General features: G+C 39.5%; 1 protein-coding gene across 1 annotated transcript in view; it reads left to right on the forward strand.

Annotated features, from left to right (window-relative positions):
* bean1 (brain expressed, associated with NEDD4, 1) overlaps nt 1-18513 on the forward strand; it is a 57540-nt gene that overhangs the window by 2060 nt on the left and 36967 nt on the right. The window contains exon 2 of the mRNA XM_020709286.3: nt 14462-14567. Within this exon, the coding sequence (XP_020564945.1) occupies nt 14543-14567 (25 nt within the window). The 5' untranslated portion in view covers nt 14462-14542. The remainder of the gene's footprint in view (nt 1-14461; nt 14568-18513) is intronic.

Below are 18513 nucleotides of genomic sequence, written 5' to 3' on the forward strand. Positions count from 1 at the left end.
AATGTTCCTGTTGTTGAGGTAAGCAGTATACTGCACTATAGTACGTTTTCTGACAAACATGGTTTAACCCTTTACCAGCGGAGCTTTGTTTGACTAACTCTTCAACTGCTTATGCCGTTAATGTGATTCCAGTGGATTCTGAAGCAGAGAAAAGCAGCCTTGTACTGATATACAACACTTTGCAGTAGTGAAGGGTTTATATAATCAACACGAACCAGATGATTCTGTCACAAACAAAAGCAACTTTACAGTTTGATGTTGGGTTTATATCTGTTTAATACTGAAGACACAGACAAAGGTGGGATGGGTTGCCTGCAGTCTGATGATGAAGCACTTTTAGTAACGATAAGCAGTGATAAGCAGGTGGGGTCACTGCCGGGTATAGAGTAATGGTTAAGCAAGGCTGACCTGAATGACAGTTTGTTGTGAGTGAGAAAAAAAAAACAAGTGTGATCCTTAACTTCTATTGATATTTTATTTTGCTTCCAATGAGCTGTTTTAACTTTAAAATCTCTTTAAATGCTGAATAAAGAACAGTCGCTTAGTGTTTCATCTGTAAAAAGCCCGTCTTAAAGTCACAGTAGGAAATAAAGCAGAAAATATAGTTTTTTGAATCAAGAAATCGAATCGAATGAATTGAGAAATGAATCGAGCATTTGCAGTTGACCACATATTTTTGGATATATTTTATTTTTATCATTGTGATAATTATTATTATTATTATTATTATTATTGTTATTAGTAGTAGTATTATTTATTATTTATTTATTATGAATCTCATTTTCGATAATAATTTCAATAATAATTGTAATTATAATTTTTAATAATTTAATATTCTTAATAATTTAATATGAATGTCATTTTTTATGTCCTTTTTTGATGTTATATAGATTATTTCTGAATGTCGTTTTTTGCTGCCACAGATATATGAAATTTCCCCATTGTGGGATTAATAAAGTCATCATCTATCTGTCTAAAATCAGGTCAATAAGATTTAAACATACGACCCTTTAGATCAGAACATTATAGCCGCCTCATCCGTCGCTGCAACCTCAAGCAGATGTTCTGCTGTTCTGTCCTGTCAAACTGTGAGTCAGCTCTGTGACTACCTCTGGAGGTGGTTCAGGGACGGAAGCAGAAAGGATGGCATTGCAGAAGTAGGCTGTCTGAAGCGGCACGGTGAGGCAGCAGGAATGTGAGAGCTACATGAAAGGGCCGAGAGGAAGTGCGTCAGACGAACTCTTTAGAGGCTCAGTTCCACAATAATTGTTGGGCATTGCAAAAGACAGATGGGAAAACACACAAAGCAGTAAAAAAAAAATCGGATAAAACTGCCTTCAGATGGCCTTCTGACGTTCCCATTCTTTGCCGTCATAGGTGACTGAGGCCTTGAGGCTTTGAATGTTTTTGGCTTTATTTTTTATGCCCTTTCAGTCTATGTATACTTTAGATTCTGATTAAATCCTTTGTTCTACAATGATTCCATCAATCACTCTGATCTCAAATCATACCCCTCAGGGATATAATGCTGTGGAAATATGAAAATTGAAATTTGAATAGACAACAGGGATTTATAGTGCAAATTATTGTTGCCAAAATTCAGTGCTGTTAAAGACCCACTCTGATATAAATGTTCTTTTTGGTGTTTTAAACGTGTTATTGTGACATTTTTTCCCATGATTGAGGACATAAATAAAGAAAACTGAGCTGAAAATTGCATTTTTGAGTATTTCTTTGTTCAAATTGTTGTGAATGTCTGAGCTGGCATCTGGCTCAAACTGGATAGCTTCAATATGCCCATTTTTGTTTCCCCGGTAATGTTAGGTTAGAGGGTTTGAGGGGCTGTAAGCTAGCGAGAGAGAGTGTAAAAAAAGGGCTAAGTTTTGGATGATGGAAAGGGGGGGCAGAGTTGCAAAATACAGCTTATTTTATTTTGGCTAAAAACAACATATTTATAATTGATTGATTGATTGATTTGATTTATTTAAGTGTCATGCACTAATATGCCCAGCCCACACGGGCTTATATGACACTGAAAGACAAAATACACAATACATAAAGATACATCCCCATCACAAAAATACAATAATCCCCCTAATCAGAGTCTAACAGAATACAAAGTGTGCATTCTTATTGTCCATGCCTTTGACACAAAATTTGCCAAACAAAAGATTTCATTTTCAAAAAGCCAACGTAAAATTTTGTCTTCAGATAACTAAAACTAATCAGGACATTTATTTTCTATTACCTCATACATACAAAGTCTCTGTTTTTCATACAAAGGACAATAAAACAAAAAATGAAATTCATCCTCCACCACTTGCAGCTCACAGACCTCACAGAGTCTTTCCTCCTCAGCAATGCCTTTAAAGCGCCCTACTTCCACCTGTAGGGGGAGCACTCCTGCTCTCAGTTTAGCACATAAGGATCTTTGTCCTCTTTTTAAGTTATATATAACACATGGCTCATATATATATATATATATATATATATATATATACATATAATTAAAAGAGCACTGGGAACACTTCAAAATACATCAAATGATGATCGGCGTGGGTCATCTCTACACATGTTGGTTAATGTATCACCATTTTAATAGTAGAAAAATGTGTGCCTAACGAATACGCAAATAGAAACAAACACCACAATCCATGGCGTAGTGGTGTTAGGAGAGGTAAGCAAACATCTTGAATCAGTCCAACATGGTGGAACAAGCTACTCTCCAGGATAACAACCCTATAAATGCTTATTTTCCTTGCAAACCCAGTACTTATACAGCTCATGGCTACATAACGAGTCCCTGCACAGAACCGCAAGTTACCGCAAAATAAATTTTGAAAATGTAGTAATAAAGGTTTTTACTTGGAATGAAAAATCTCTATACACAAAGATATACTGACAGTGTTGGAAGCAATTAAATATAAGGTGGATGTTCTGGTGGGCACTGCGTGCAAACACTCTGGAGGTCCCTGCAGGCGTGTTGTAGGCGTGTTACAGTGATTTTTGGATAGATTCATCCTTCTCCTGCTCAGCTTTCCTCCCACACACTTTGACTCCTTTGTTTCAGCAGTGAAGTACAGCAGCCTTTACAACCCTGCACTCACAGCAGCAGGGCTGCCGGTCAAACGCTTTTATCTTTGTTACCATCCATTAATGACTAACATTCATGTCAACAATGTTTCTGCATTTAAAAAATAGCATTTTTGTATGTGGACAAAGCTGTGGATTAACCTGCTCTTAACAGTGAGACTTGTTTTTTGGAAAGTTTTGATGGAAATTGACTGGATGCAATTTTTAGTTCCAGGTTCCCTGGAGAGTATTAAAGGGTTATTTTAGAGCCCCCCCCCCCCCCCCCCCCCCCCCAGCCAGCTGTGAAGGTCAATGCAGTGAAAAGCCCTTCGGCTTCAGGCCAAGCTGATGCTCAGATTCCAGCAGCACTGGATCTGTTGGAAACCTAACTTCCTTCATCCCTTGAAACCTCAGCTCTTGATTTTAGTGCTATTGGTGCTATTTCAACTACAGCGAAGCTCTGATGGTGTCATGACGAACCGCAAACAGAGAAAACTCATGACAGTCATGATACGACGACGTCAGTTCTTCCATTGGAAATTTAAAGCATTTTACCCATTTGGACATCACAGTCAGTGCTGGAGGCATATAAACCTGTTTTCTGTTGCAGCAGTCATCTTCTAAACAGTTTGTTCCCGGGGCTGCCGGAGCCACTTGTGGTCAAAGGACATGTCGCCAGTCTGTCGCCTCAATCACACACCCATGCACACTCACCATTTAGAGGAACCAATGAACCTATCAAGTATCTTTTTGGACGGTGGGAGGAAGCCCCGGAGAAAACCCACGCATGCACGGGGAACATGCAAACTCCACACAGATTCTGTTCTGTTGCAGGTCCCCCAGCTGGGACAAATACATGCCATACCACCAAAAATTAAAACATGCTATTTTTTTGGTCAAAATCCCCTACCTAAAGGTATTAATGTAGGTACACATGTTTTTTTTGTTTGTTTGTTCTTTTTTAAACGTGTTTTGTCTAACAGCTGGGCAGGCAGATGAGAGCTGAAGACCTCTTGTGTTGGACATTTTTACTTTAACAACAGGGGTTATTAATCTTCTGACAAACCAGAAGTATGTCTGAATAAACCCCTTTTGTAATTGAGGCCAAACTTTATTCATTTTAATCATATTTGAAAATCTTTTGTGTTGGACCAGATGGAAAAGGAAGGAGCGAAGAAGAGAGAGGGATGTTAGAGAGAGGGGGGGTAAGAGGGTGATTATAAAAGGTGTGTGTGTGAGTGGGGGGGGGGGGGGGGTTAAAACCATGAAGCAGCATATTGCATAGATAGGTACCGTTTGATTTATTCATGGATTTATAGTTCTTTTTTATTTGTGTTGCTGTATTTCAGCAGTTTATTTAGCTTTTTTATATTCCTGCATTTTTCCATACCACCGTATTTCATTTATTTTCACAGTATTTGTTTCTTCATCTTTTTTCCTGTATTTAAATGAGACCAATAGCCCCCATCCATCCATCCATCCATCCATCCATCCATCCATCCATCCATCCATCCATCCATCCATCCATCCATCCATCCATCCATCCATCCATCCATCCATCCATCCATAAATCCATCCATCCATCCATCCATCCATAAATCCATCCATCCATCCATCCATAAATCCATCCATCCATCCATCCATCCATAAATCCATCCATCCATCCATAAATCCATCCATCCATCCATCCATCCATCCATCCATCCATCCATCCATCCATCCATCCATTAGGAGCCATAGGATAGGCTCCAGCAGTCCCATGACCCTCAAAGCCATTCAGACCCCACTGAATCCCTGTGTGCATCCCTGGATACTATTCTGTAACTGCTTCACTGTTGTTTAGGGTTCCACAGGGCTCTATTGTAGGACCACTTTTATTCTCTTTGTACTTCCTCACTCTGGGCTCCCTCCTGTGAAAACACAGAGCTTCCTTATTTTGTCACACTGACGATTGTCAAATCTTTTTACCAATAAAGAAAGGTTGCACCATTACATCACTACTGTCTTGTCTAAAAGACATCAAAGACTGGACGGCCCTAAACTTTTTGAATTTTAATGACAACAAAACGATAGGGATGGTGTTTGTAGCTCCTGTGACCCCTACTCAGTGGACTTGTGTCCCTTGACTCCACATTTAAAACAATCTGTTTCAAACCTGGGTTTTAAAATGGACAGCGATTTTAAACTTGACTGTCAAATGACCTCAGTGGTAAAATTGAGCTTCTTCCATTTATGGCAGTTTATGGCTGTTTGGGTTCTGGTCTCAGCGCGTAAGAGGGACACCATCACCCCCATCCTACTACCCTTCACTGGCTGCCTGTGAATTTTAGAGTTCGTTTTAAGATTCTTTTGTTTGTAAATCTTTAAATAACTAAATATTTTGAGTTCTATTTGGGTATTACTCAAAATATTACACCTCATTTTGAGGTGTAATATTTATTCGTTTGTTTTTGACTTTATAACCTTTATTTTTTAGTTTTATTATAAAATAAAGATTAAACACAATTTTGAATCAGCGAAATTAATGGGTGATGGAGAAAAGCTGTTAAAACCTGCCAAGGCATTTAAAAAAACAGAAATGGAGGTTTCCTAATTCTCGTCACTTTGCAGCAAAAATCAAAAACATCCAGAAATTTTCTTTTCCTTTTTTTTTAAAACCAAACACTTTTATTCCCCAGGTTTTTCCTTCCCGTTTACACTGTTTTGTTTTTGCCTTTGTGTTTTTGTGCCAATATTTGGTCCTGTCACCTTGGGTGTCCTGAAATAGAAAATGTATTTTTAGGAAAAAATAATCTGACAATGTTATTGTCAAACCATAGAAATTGTGTTAGAAGCCAATAATCACTTTTCCTGTCCGTGATGATTTTGGCTCTTTGGACATAGTTAGATGATCTTTGGGATACAAATTGGTTGTCCTTAATCTGGGGAAGATAAATATCTTTGTCTTGCCAGGAAGAATATTCCTCACATATCTCCAGATATGTGAGGATAGATCTGCAAGATTTATAGATCTACCAGATAGATCTGCTGCGGCCCGCCCTCTAATCTTTCTAAAGTGAGGTCAGTTAGTGTGACTCGGCCGTCACACTAACTGACCTCACGGGTGTTCTGTGACGACGTTTCTGCCCTGACCTCAGTTCCTGCCTGCTGGGCTACAAACTGTGAGAATGTTGGCCAGGACTGACAGGCTGAATGGATGACGGGGCTTCATGGGCCAAATGGACTGTCAGAGTGAGCTAGGAGGAGATGGATGAGGGGAGGGAGAGAGGGACATTGAGAGCATCGGAAAGAGAGGGAATATCAGGACGGCAAGATGAAGAAATGATGGCGTGCTGCTGCAGTTTTACAGGCGATACCTGATGCTCCCAGCTTCTCTTTCTCTAAGTGGTCCTGTCGATCACTCTCCTTGTCTCTCATCATCATTTCCTCATTTCTAATAAGAACAAAGCTCTGCCTGTAAGATCTGACTTTAAAAATGTGAAAGTGCTGTTGTATAACACCAACTACCAAAAGGAAAACAACCATTTCTCCCAGAGTTTATCCGATAAAATAAGAAAAGTGATCAGCTTCAAAAGACAAGGGAGAGGCGTGCCAAATGTTGAGCAAAGTTTTTTTTCTGTCTGCTTCAAGTCTAACTCTCTGCTCTGTTTGTTCACGTGAAGGTTTCACAAACATTTCAGCTCCAGCCGACACTCTCCCAGGACATTTGCTCACAATTTAGAGATTGGCAGATTTCTCAGGCTGGCAGCTACAAGAAAAAACAACTCTTATCACTTTCAACTCTGAGCTGCTTCCGCCTGTTTGCTAATGAACTTACTTCCTATAGGCGATACAGTTCAAATACATAATGAAAAACAGTTTGAAAACGAGTTGAACGGGTCTCAAATGTGACAAGTTTCATGTACATTTTAAAAAAATACAGTATTGTTTGGAGTATAAGTTGTGTTCATTGCACTTTGGCCAAAAGTGCAACTTATCCTCAGGAGGGACTTATATGTAATTTAAACCCAAAAAAAATACTTTGTCTCACACATTTGTTATTTTGCTAGAAGAAATGCCGTCCAAAACAAACATGGAGGAGAATCTGATTGTTCTTCTGAACTTCATGATATTTTCCTTATTTGCATCAAGACATTATTATTCTTGTTCTCATTTTTTCCTGCCTTGGACTAATACGGGACATCAGACCATCAAACAGGGTCACAGAGAGACGGCAGTACAGCTGAAAGCTACTGCAAAAGGTAAACATAGCCGTAAAAAAAAAAAGACTGAATGATCTCAAGAACCCAGACATGAAGACATGATTATGATCCTCTTCAAAATAAATAACCCTGATCGGTCGTTCGTGGTAACTGAGATATACAATCCTCATATGTAATGATGAGGCTAAACACTTGACAGTAGCTCCTACCACCCATGACGGGAGCATCTAGTGTATAAAAAATTTTTTGGACAAGAACTGAGCATCAAATTTGACGTCCGTCAATAAAGGGGCAGCAGACGCAAATTTGATATGTCAATCATGTTGAGGGGGAAAGCAGCATTACACCAGGCTTGACGGATTTGTTAAGAAGCATTGCACTTTTCGCCCAAAAGTGCAACTCATATAAGATTTTCTTCTTTATTTGGATTTTTTTTTGGGGGGGCTCCTGTGACATTCTCCGAAAAATACGGAACCAGGTCTTCCAGATAAAGAGGCTAATGTATATCACAAACCAAAAATAAAAACAGCATGTTTAATCAATGACTTGGTTTATTTTAAAATAATAATGATAAATAAATAAATAAATGCACAATGTGAAAAATTATACTAAAACTTAACCCACCATCAATATCGCCACAGTCTTTGTTGGAATTTGCTGAACTGGAGCATTCAAATTTGTGTGTTATCACTAGGGATGGAACAGTGCACAGTAAAAACAAATCATAAATGTTCTTCTCGGTTCTGTGAGAACTGTGAACTTTGGTTTTGGTTTTTACAGTTCTGTCATGGTTTTGGTCTTGTTCTGTTTTGAATGGTCCCTTTTGTCAGTCACACCAGTTTCAGGTTTATAATGATTCACAGCTGGCTTCATTTCAGTTGAAATACCCTCAGTGTTTTGAAGTGTCTGGGTTTCAGTGCATCATTGTGAGGTCATCTGCTCTGCCAGCAGTTTTGTTGCTCTCTGGGTTCTGTCTTGTTTTTGGTCTCCTGCATATTCAGCCCCTTACCATCCGTTCCTTACAGGTTCAATACGCCGTAACCCTTGTGCTATCCTAGGCCCTTTAACATTGGGAGTTGGGTCATCTAGACCCACTAGACCAGGGGTGGGCAATTCCAGGCCTCGAGGGCCGGTGTGTCTGCATGATTTCCAGATACTCTTGCCCTACTCATGGCTGATTACCTGGTTCAGGTGTGTCCAGCCAATCAGAACATGCCAGAGCAGGGTATGCTGGAAAACATGCAGGACTGCGGCCCTCAGTGCCCACCTCTGCACTAGACAGAGCTCTGAACCTTTTTTCTTCAATGATTTGTGATCTTCACTGCTGTCCATAGATTACATGACATTGCACCTTTATCCACCTTTGTCATGGTAGGGAGAACACGTCAATGTAAGGGTGGGGTCATCTAAGATACCACAAGGGTTAAAAATATTTACCAATATTTTTCCCAGTACAATAAATCTGTGCTTCTCCACAGTTGTGTACCGTTTTCCATGGCTCTGTTAGCCTCACACAGGTTAACAGAGCCTGCTGCCCCCACCCCACCACCCCACCACACCCCACCCCCACCCCAGAGGATACTAGCAGCAGAACTAGTGCTAGTTGGCTACTACTAAAAATATTAGAGAAAGCCATTGAGGCTAGTTGAAAGCAATAACTTTGTAGCTTAGAGGGAAATGTTAGAAGATTTGTCACCTAGATACATGTCTGCAGTGAGGAGATGTTTGCTGTTAAACACAGTGACCGGGGGGAAAAAAACAACAAAAAAAGTGCGTTATCGGCAGCTTTGGAACACATCCAGCATGATCATCATCTCCAGCATCACCATTCAGTTGTGACGCTGTGTGAAAGTGGGACAGCTGAGTAGAAAATAGTAGCAAACATAACTCAGAGGTCTCTTAAAGAGGCCTTTTAATTGTTGCCTCCTTGAAACACAAAAAAGTTCAACACTATTGGGATGTTTATTGCCATAGAGTTTGATTGTTATCTTCATTACACTCGTGTTTTACAAGTATTGAATTCTGTATGAAGTACTTTAACATTGAAATGTTAATGTTTACAGTAAGTACAAATGTTTTGTTTAAATGCTTTCTTTAGTGTTTGGTAAGAGTTATACATGAATTTATTTGAATGTGTTGGTTTACTTAGCCCAGTGCTGCTTTATCCTGGTCCTTGAGATTTACCACCCTGACTGTTTTCCAGATCTCCAAGCCCTGCTAGCTGTTGATTAGCTCAATCAGATGCCTCCACAATTTGATTGAATGAACACACCTGGTCCAGGTAATCAGCAGCAGGCAGTGCAGGGAGAGCTGGAAAACAGGCAGGGTGGTAGATTTTGAGAACCAGGAATGAGCAGGCCTGATTAGCCTTTTAAAAATGAATTTGTCAAAAACAGAAAAGTGTTTTTTCTTCTTCTTTGGTACACGTGAGTAACTGTGAGTAAATTGTATCGTTGCATCCCTAGTTATCACCCCAAAAAAATGAAGACGAAAAAGCAAAATTTTCATCAGCTTTTTTTTGGAGTGAAGACAGGTAGGATATTTTTATTTTGGCTAAAATGTTCTAGCATATATTTTATTTACAATAGCAAGCTCTGGAAATTATGGGAGCTCTCTCGAATTTCTCACTTTTTTCTTCCATTAGTTGATAGGGTTCATAACCTCCTCAGTTTTCTTTATGAACTCTATGGACATTTATTACAATTCTATTTGAAAATCTGGACATGAACAGTCTAATACATTACAGATCCACATTTATATTAACACAAAATGTTTTATTCTTGCTTAAAACATCATGGAAAAAATATCTATAAAATATTAGCAAACAATATGTGACAGTGTTATTACTTCAGATCAGGATGGAAATGCTTTTTCTCTAAACAACCCAATCAAAGTTAACAGAAAAATGAATGCTACTTAACCCTTTAACACCAGAGATTTTACAAGTGACATCAAAATAACACACACTCTTTGACACACCATAACCGGTCAACCGTTTACGGGACCAACATAAATCAGCTGATTCTGACAAGGAGAAAAGCAGCAGCAGTCCGTGACTGTTGAAGACCATATACGGGACTTGAATCATGGAACCTTAAGAGGATTGCAGGTGTGTCATGCAGTTCCCTTGAGGTTTGTAAGGTATGTAAATAGAATGTACAATTATCATTCCTTAGGTAAATGTTTTTTAAAGTATCAGTGAGGATATTTTTTTTATTTATGATGGACCATACATTGCCCTAACACCACTTCTAGCTGTTAGAAAGGTTCAAGTCCTGGCCCCCTTACTGACCGCGCACAAATGCAGTATGCACAGGGTTTGCACGTTACATACTTTCCCGTAGGGATGCCCACACTGACTACGCTATTTGCCAATTTCTTAATTCCTAACAGTCAGGAGGAGACAGGAGCACACACTTATCACATGAACAGCACTAATGGGCTTCTTGAGTGGTGGGCAAGGTTTGGGGGGGCTTGAAAAAACTAACATGTTCATTCAAAACACCTGTGTCCCACCTAGTTAACCCTTACATAGCCATACTTGTTATTTAAGTGTTCACTTCGACCGGTTGCTCACAGCATGCAAAAATGTTTACTGACATTTTTGCTCTACAGGCTCACACAGCGATTGAAGACCTTTGTGTCAGACACCTGTGTACCCTGTACAGGTTTGCCCATTTCTTGCCTAAAGACAGCCCATATTCAACCATAACTGCGGTTTGACTAAGCCTTTAATGGCATGCTCCGCCTGTCAAATTACTGTGAAACCAAGTGGTAGAGGAGGGATCTGAAATCACAATGACCTGAGTCTTTTTTTTACTTTCCAGGTTCTTTTTTTTTAATTCTCAGACCTCTGCTGTGTCATGAATAATAAGGCTCAATCACTTGTAATTACCACTGTTCACATTCACAAGCACATGCATACTTGATCGAGCTGTTGTCATGTGAACTCTGGAAGTAGAAAAGTGACAACGGAATAAACGACACAATCAGTCAATATCAGCTTACTAACTTTTTAAATGTCGTCAAATTCATCTATTCAATGACACATGGCCCCAAACTTTTGTATTTTTATTTTTACCAGTGTTTTTGTTGTAAATATTCTGTATTATATGTATTGTACTGTATGTGTCAAAGGAAATTGATCTACAAGGTCAACAGCCAATCAGCATGCAGAACACTGTGGGCTGTTTAAAAAAAGAGCATGCAAAATTAAACAGAAAAAATCAGCGAAACGTAAATGGCAATATAGCAAGGGAGAACTGTGTTTGCCAAATCCAGTTTACCACAATATATAGCATATTAAAAAAAGGTCAACTTTTTAAAAGTACATCTTCTCTTTGCTCCTCTTTTTGAAAGATTCAGAATATCTTCATTTTCATTTCATCACAGGGATAAACGAAATTTGTGTCTCTGGTCTCAGGCAAGCCGTTTACCGAGCGATTATGACAGGAAGTAAGAGACGTATCGATGTGTTATATTACGATTCCCATGAAGTATTGCTCTGTTCCTATGATTATTGCAAAGTCCTATGATTATTGCACTGAAATTTAGCACAGATGAGAATATATAACATATATATAACATAGCAGTGCCTCTTTTTGACTTCCTCTAGCTTTGAGATTGTGTATCTTGTGTAATAAATATCCAAATTCTACGCTAACACAGAGCATTCTCTATTTATTATATTTCCGGATAATTTTCTCTAGAAAAAGTGATGTTTAAAGTCTTGTTCATACTCTGGGTGATGGGGAGTGGGGGCTTGAGTCCACTGTTTCCTTCCTTCAAAGTGTAAACTTGACACTAATTCTGTGAGTTCTCTCCTTTTCGGTGACGAACAAATGCTCCATTGTACAAAAGCTGGGGTGACAACAGTCTTTTGCGTGTGTGCATGTGTGTGTTAGTGAAGCAGACAGTGTGTTGTCTTTAAAGTGTGTTTGTTTCAACAAGACAGTTAGATGTGTAGGTTTTTAAACAATGATAATAACAATTGAAAAAAACATTTGTAGAGTTTTTGATTCTACAGAACGACTATTATCTATTAATGGGAAGAGCAGGAACAGTGGTGAATCTTCCCAGTAATCGCCAACCAATCCAATTATTTGAGCTCATTAGGAAAGCAAGGATTCATCCAGAAGGTCACAAAAGAAGCAGAACTTCATGAGAAAGAGTAGCAGACCCCACTTGACTAAGTCAAGGTCAGAGTTCATGATTCCAAAAAAAAAAAAAAGGGAAGAGAACAAAAATGGATCAATTGAAGAGTCAAAGCCTCATTTACATGCACCATTATGAGGGTTGACCTACACAGTCACTGGGGGTTTTTGAGTTGTCGTGGAGGGTAGTAGAGAGGAGCGACCTTGATCTTAAGGGGAGGACAGGTGTGTCATGATGTTCTCTTGAGGCCACAACAAGTGACTTCATGAAAATGGAATGTGCCATTTTTGTGCGTGTGGTAGATGTACCAAGAAGTGTTTCTAAGGCTAACTAAAGTTGCACGCACTTATGACGTAAGGATGATGCTGTCGTATGGTGCAACACTACGATGATGCAACACTAGTCGTTAGAAAAGTCTTAGTCATAACTGCCCTTATGGGTGGATACAAGCCGTCTTTAAGTGAAAAATGGGAAATCTGTATGGGACACGCAGGGTGCTTTTCTGAAATATCAAGGTCATTGCCCACTTGATGAGCCCGTAATGCAAAAATAGTCATGCACATTTTCTTTTTCCTCACCGTTCTTGTGATCATTTTTACCCCACGGGTGGAGAACTTGCAGGGAGCCCCAGATGGAGGGAGATTATCAGTGGTCTTGTATGTCTTCCATTTCCTAATAATTGCTGCCACAGTTGATTTCTTCACACCAAGCTGCTTACCTGTTGCAGATTCAGTCTTCACAGCCTGGTGCAGGTCAGCAATTTGGTTCCTGGTGTCCTTAGACAGCTCTTTGGTTTCGGCCATAGTGGAGTATGGAATGTGACTGTTTGAGGTTGTGGACAGGTGTCTTTTTTATTGATAACGAGTTCAAACAGGTGTGATTAAAACATGTAATGAGTGAAGGACAGAGGATCCTCTTACAGAAGAAGTCACAGGTCTTTGAGAGCCAGAAATCTAGTCTGTTTGTAGGTGACCAAATACTTATTTTCCACCAGAATTTACAAATAAATTCTTTAAAAATTAGACAATGTGATTTTCTGGATTTCTTTTCTCATTTTCTCTCATAGTTGAGGTATACCTATGATGAAAATTAAAGGCCTCTCTCCTCTTTTTATGTGGGAGAACTGGACAATTGGTGGCTGACCTAATGCCTTTTTACCCAAATGTATACAGTCAACAACACAGACCAACCACCTATGGCTTAAGAGTGGAATGAATGGAATTACAGCAGCCAAACTGACTGTGTTTTGGGATCAGATGACTTACTTGGGAACAGACAAAATTCTGTACTGTGAGTTGACCTTTAGAGGAAGATTCTAGCATAAATTTGACTTAGAGAAAGTTTTGTGAACAGCTGGAAAAACCTCATTTCTATAATCAAACAATTATACAAAGAAAAATTGAGTTAAAATTCTTCAAAGATGGGAAAGCGTGGACTGATAGTTATCACATAAAATTTGATACTTAGGGCTGCACATGCTATTCTGAAGTCAAATGGATAGGTCTAAACAGGATTTTCCTCTCAATAGATCAACTCGTTGTTTAAAACCTGATGTCTGTATTTACTCTGTGTGACTACTGTGTAGAAAAAAAATCCAGCAAACTTGAAATGACTTCCTCCTCCTCGGTGTGACCTCCTGAGAGTGAACAGCATCTTACGTTTGATTGTGACTTTTTTTAGCAGGTTTTAATGGTAATTGTGTGTTTGTGTGACCTGTGTGTGTGTATTGATTGGAACATTTCCACCCTGTGGTCATGTTCTGGAAAGAGCAATTGAGCACATATATCAACACACACCTAGACACAGACAAAAACAGCGACACACACACAGACACACTGCCTGGGGCTTTATAAACAGCCGGGCTGGGAGGTTGTGACACGCACATCAGTCTCCCCACTCCCCCGTCTTCTCTGTGGAACAACAGCTTCTTCCACTTTTTCTTGCGTTTGTTTCTGTCATTCGTCACCCAGCCGCCTGCTGTTTGTGGTTCTTCAGGAAGGTTTCTTCTCACTGATACCTCCGTCTCTCTGCAGCTCTGTGGTGTATAGAGCAGTTCGAGTTGGCTTCCTGCCTGTTGAGATGCAGCAATAGGAACCACAGCGAAAGGGGGGTTCATGCTGATGAAATTGATCTGCTCAGGTAAGACCCCAGTCCTCTACTTGTCTCCCCTCTCACACAGGTTTTTAGTGCCTGCAGTGTTTTTTTTTAATCCTGTAACAATAAGTGTTGACAGTAAAGGTGGGTTGTTGTACTGACACCAGTGGATTGGGGGTAGATATCCTCATGACAGTAATTGTTACCTCATTGTTGGGTATAAATTGATTTGTCTCTGAAAGATTGGGCACAAAAGGTGGGTTTTCCCTCGTACCATAACTGACAGAAGAAAACAGCTAACTTTTAAAAAAATGTTATGTAGTTTAGTTATAGTCTGTCAGAGTTAAATACAAACGTATGAGCAGAGACCACATGAGCTGAAATAATCCCACATTTTTTCTTGATTTGCCATGCAAGTCATTTTTAATCCAGTCATTCAGTGGTGTGCTTTTTCTGGATAATCAGATTAGCTGTTGTGGAGATCCTGCCTGTAGTTGTAACTGGACAAGACCTTTAAACTTAAATTTATGGACGCTTATCTTCTCATTTAAAGATAAATCACTACCTTATGCAACAGTTCCTGACCACACCACAGGCAGAACAGATGGATAAGGGAATGATGGACAGATGCTCGTTTCTTTGCCCTTCAACTTAATTTTCTGCACACCCCTCTTTCCTTTTTCCACTCTTGTGAATCACTTGGACTTCTGTGCTATCTGACTTTCTGTCACCTTGACACCTCCTTTATATCTGCTTCTCTTTCTTCCTCTCTTCTCCTCTGATCTATTATTCACACCCCTTTCTGGCTGCTAATCTTCCCCCTCGCCAACACTTGAAATCTCTCCTCTACCTGCAGGGCATTTAGACGTTCGCCAACAGTTTCCTTTTCAGGAAAAGGAACTGAATAAAAGAATAGAGTGAGGGGACAGATAAAAATCTGGGGCTGCTTGGATGTGTTGAGGCGCTTCTTCATGCTCTGCATGGAGCAGTTTGACATTTCACACAGCTGTGGAGGATCCAGAGCACATTTGTGAGGGGCTGAGGTGGCAGATGTGAGGTGAATTTGTGAAGAAAGAGTGACCACCATCTTCCTAATGAATTATTGACTATACATCAATATATTTTCAGGTTTAGTTAGCATAAAAAGTTTTAGATTTAAAGAAAGGCAATCACTTGCTCCCACCTGCTATGTTTTTATGCTCAATATTAAAGGTGATATTTTATTTTTTAAAATGTTTCTGCAGCAATGATATAAGATTGAAGGAGGACCTTTTAAAGTACAAACAAAACCAATATAATCCCAATATTAAAACTTTTTAAATAAGAAATTAACACATCTTCTAATATAGAAAAATGGACTGTTGTGAAGAAACATGGTTCAAAATGGACATTTTGTTTCTCTATTTCTGCCAGAGTTAGTTACAAAAAATGAAAAAGCCTTTACTATTTTGGTGTTGTTTTACATGTTGGTATCATGGCCCTTTTGGAAGTCAACTAAAATGACACAGTAATTCTACATACACACGGGGTCTGAAACCTCAACCTTATTCCTCGTTCATGATTAATTTTTAAACGGTTACTTCCGGGAATTAAAAGGATGCCATCCGTTGGTCAGAGTTCAACAGAGTTTAACTTTCTACACCATTCAATAGCCCCGCATTTGATATGAAGAGTCCGAAAACTGCAGGTAGAAACTTGCGAAGCAAAGCATGAACGTGAGAGTTTTGAACGTGGAAGCCCAAGATGCGCATAATTGCACATTTACAGAGACTTTTCTCGGAAAGTGGTCGCTTGAATATGTGTTTCAGAGGGCGCTGTGAACGCAGCTTCTGGCCTTAATTTTCTGCTTTGACCATGTTCCACATAACTCTTTGCCACATAAATATTAAAGGGTCTATATCATTCAAACCAACTTCTTGGGCCTTTGAGTTTACCATAATGTTCATTTTTTACTATAAACGATCCCAAAGCGATATTTTGATTTGAGTATTCCTCTAAAAACCTGGGCTCTGAGCACCTGCCCCTCCCAATCCATGAAAACAATTGGGTTCTCACATTGTGATGTAGCGAGAACAGCCCCTTCCAGGAAGAGTCTTTGCTGCCCCAGGCTAACACAAACACACTTTCTCCACTGAGAAGGCTGCGATCGTCAAAATACTTTCCTTTTATATCCACAATATGCACATCCATCCAGAAAAAGTTATGTTGTTGTGTTTTTGGAACAGGAACAGAGACACACACAGGACATTACACACAAGACCAGAGACACACACAGGAACAGAGACACACAAATGACCAGAGACACACACAGGACCAAAGACACAAAAAGGACCATAGACACACACGGGGCCAAAGACACAAAAAGGACCAGAGACACACACGGGACCATAGACACACACTGGACCAGAGACACACACGGGACCAGAGACACACACGGGACCAGAGACACACACGGGACCAGAGACACACACAGGACCAAAGACTCTCAAAGAACATCACACACCAAGCATAAATGAATTTATTGCTAAAAATGATGTCAGGAGTGCAGCTCTTAAAAAAAAATGACAAAAGAGCAAAGAAAACCCAATAATTTGATTTATTGTTTTTAATTATTAATATTTCCTGGCTTTGTTTGTTCATATTTGCATAATTTTGACAGAATATATTTTATTATTTTGGATTAACATTCCTGTCTGTTTTTAATCATATTTATGTTTAAAAAGTTAAAGTTAAGTTAGAGTTTTAAAGGTTTAAAAGTTTAGCTTTAAGGCCCGTTCACACCAGGATGAATTTCGCCGGCGATTTTCGCCGACGTTTAACGCCTCGTGACTAAACAAAGGGCACCAATGAGAGTGTGCACACCGACGCGAAAAAACGCCATGCATCAAAGCGTCAAAAAAAAAACGCCTCGGGTTCGTTTTCTTTTTTGACGCCTCGCGTCGAAATCTATTCGACCAATGAGAATGGCGCTTTTGCACATGTGTCTGGAGCTTCTGAAGTTACAGTAAAACACCAATTGGGGGCGCTCAAATACAAAACTGCCTTGCTGAGCACACATACCAGCGAAGAAGATAGACGCCGAGTAGCGTCTACACTGCCGCGAAGAAATAATGACGGACATTCTAAAATATCCCCGAACGATGCACCAGTTGGAGCTACTGGTGCTTGAAATATTCATGTTTTCTTTGTATGATTCTGACAAGCGCGTAAATACTTGCTCTCTTCTTCTGAGTGAAAAGCGACTTTAAGAAGCGTAAAGTTGCGCAGCGCCACCTTATGTACAGGAGTATTTCTGTTTACATTAAGCGCCATCTAATGTCAGGGAATGAAATTGCATGTTCGCTCGGCTCATCGTCAGCGAAAATCGCCTGGGTGTGAACACAAAAAACGTGGCGAAAAACGCTGGCGAATAACGCCTGGCGAATATTCATCCCGGTGTGTACGGGCCTTTAGTGTGTTCAATAAATGTTTATCTTGTTCGGCCCGTGACCTAAAGTGTGTTTTGGATTTAGGCCCCCTCTGCAACTGAGTTTGACCCCCCCTGTAATACGAGTCTAGAAAATTCATGCTTTTTTTTTGAGGAAAATGGCCAAATGAAAATAGGGCAACCAAAAGGATGTCATCAAATTGTGTTTGTGTGTGTGTGTTTATTAAAATAATCTAGTGTTGATTATTTGACTTATTGACCAAAAACTATACAGTTCCAAAATGTAAAGGAAATAAATCCAGATAACATCACAATCCCAAAAATGAAACTTCATGAGGATTTTCACTAACAAGAAGACGGAGGATAAACTTCTACTATATTTTTAGAAACATGTTGAGACACGTAGAGAAGAAGCATCATTTTCTAATCTACTTCTAGGTTTACAACATAATTAGGTGACTGCTGCAGTCTCTTAAGTGGTAATAGGGTGGATGAGTGTTGTGTAATGTTGTGATTGCCGCTGTGCTCATCCTAACAGTTTATGTCTTCAATTTGTTTGCAATC

The sequence above is a fragment of the Oryzias latipes genome, chromosome 15 (assembly GCF_053564925.1).
Source record: "Oryzias latipes strain Hd-rR chromosome 15, Olatipes_Hd-rR_3.1".
NCBI classification, from domain to species: Eukaryota; Metazoa; Chordata; class Actinopteri; order Beloniformes; family Adrianichthyidae; genus Oryzias; species Oryzias latipes.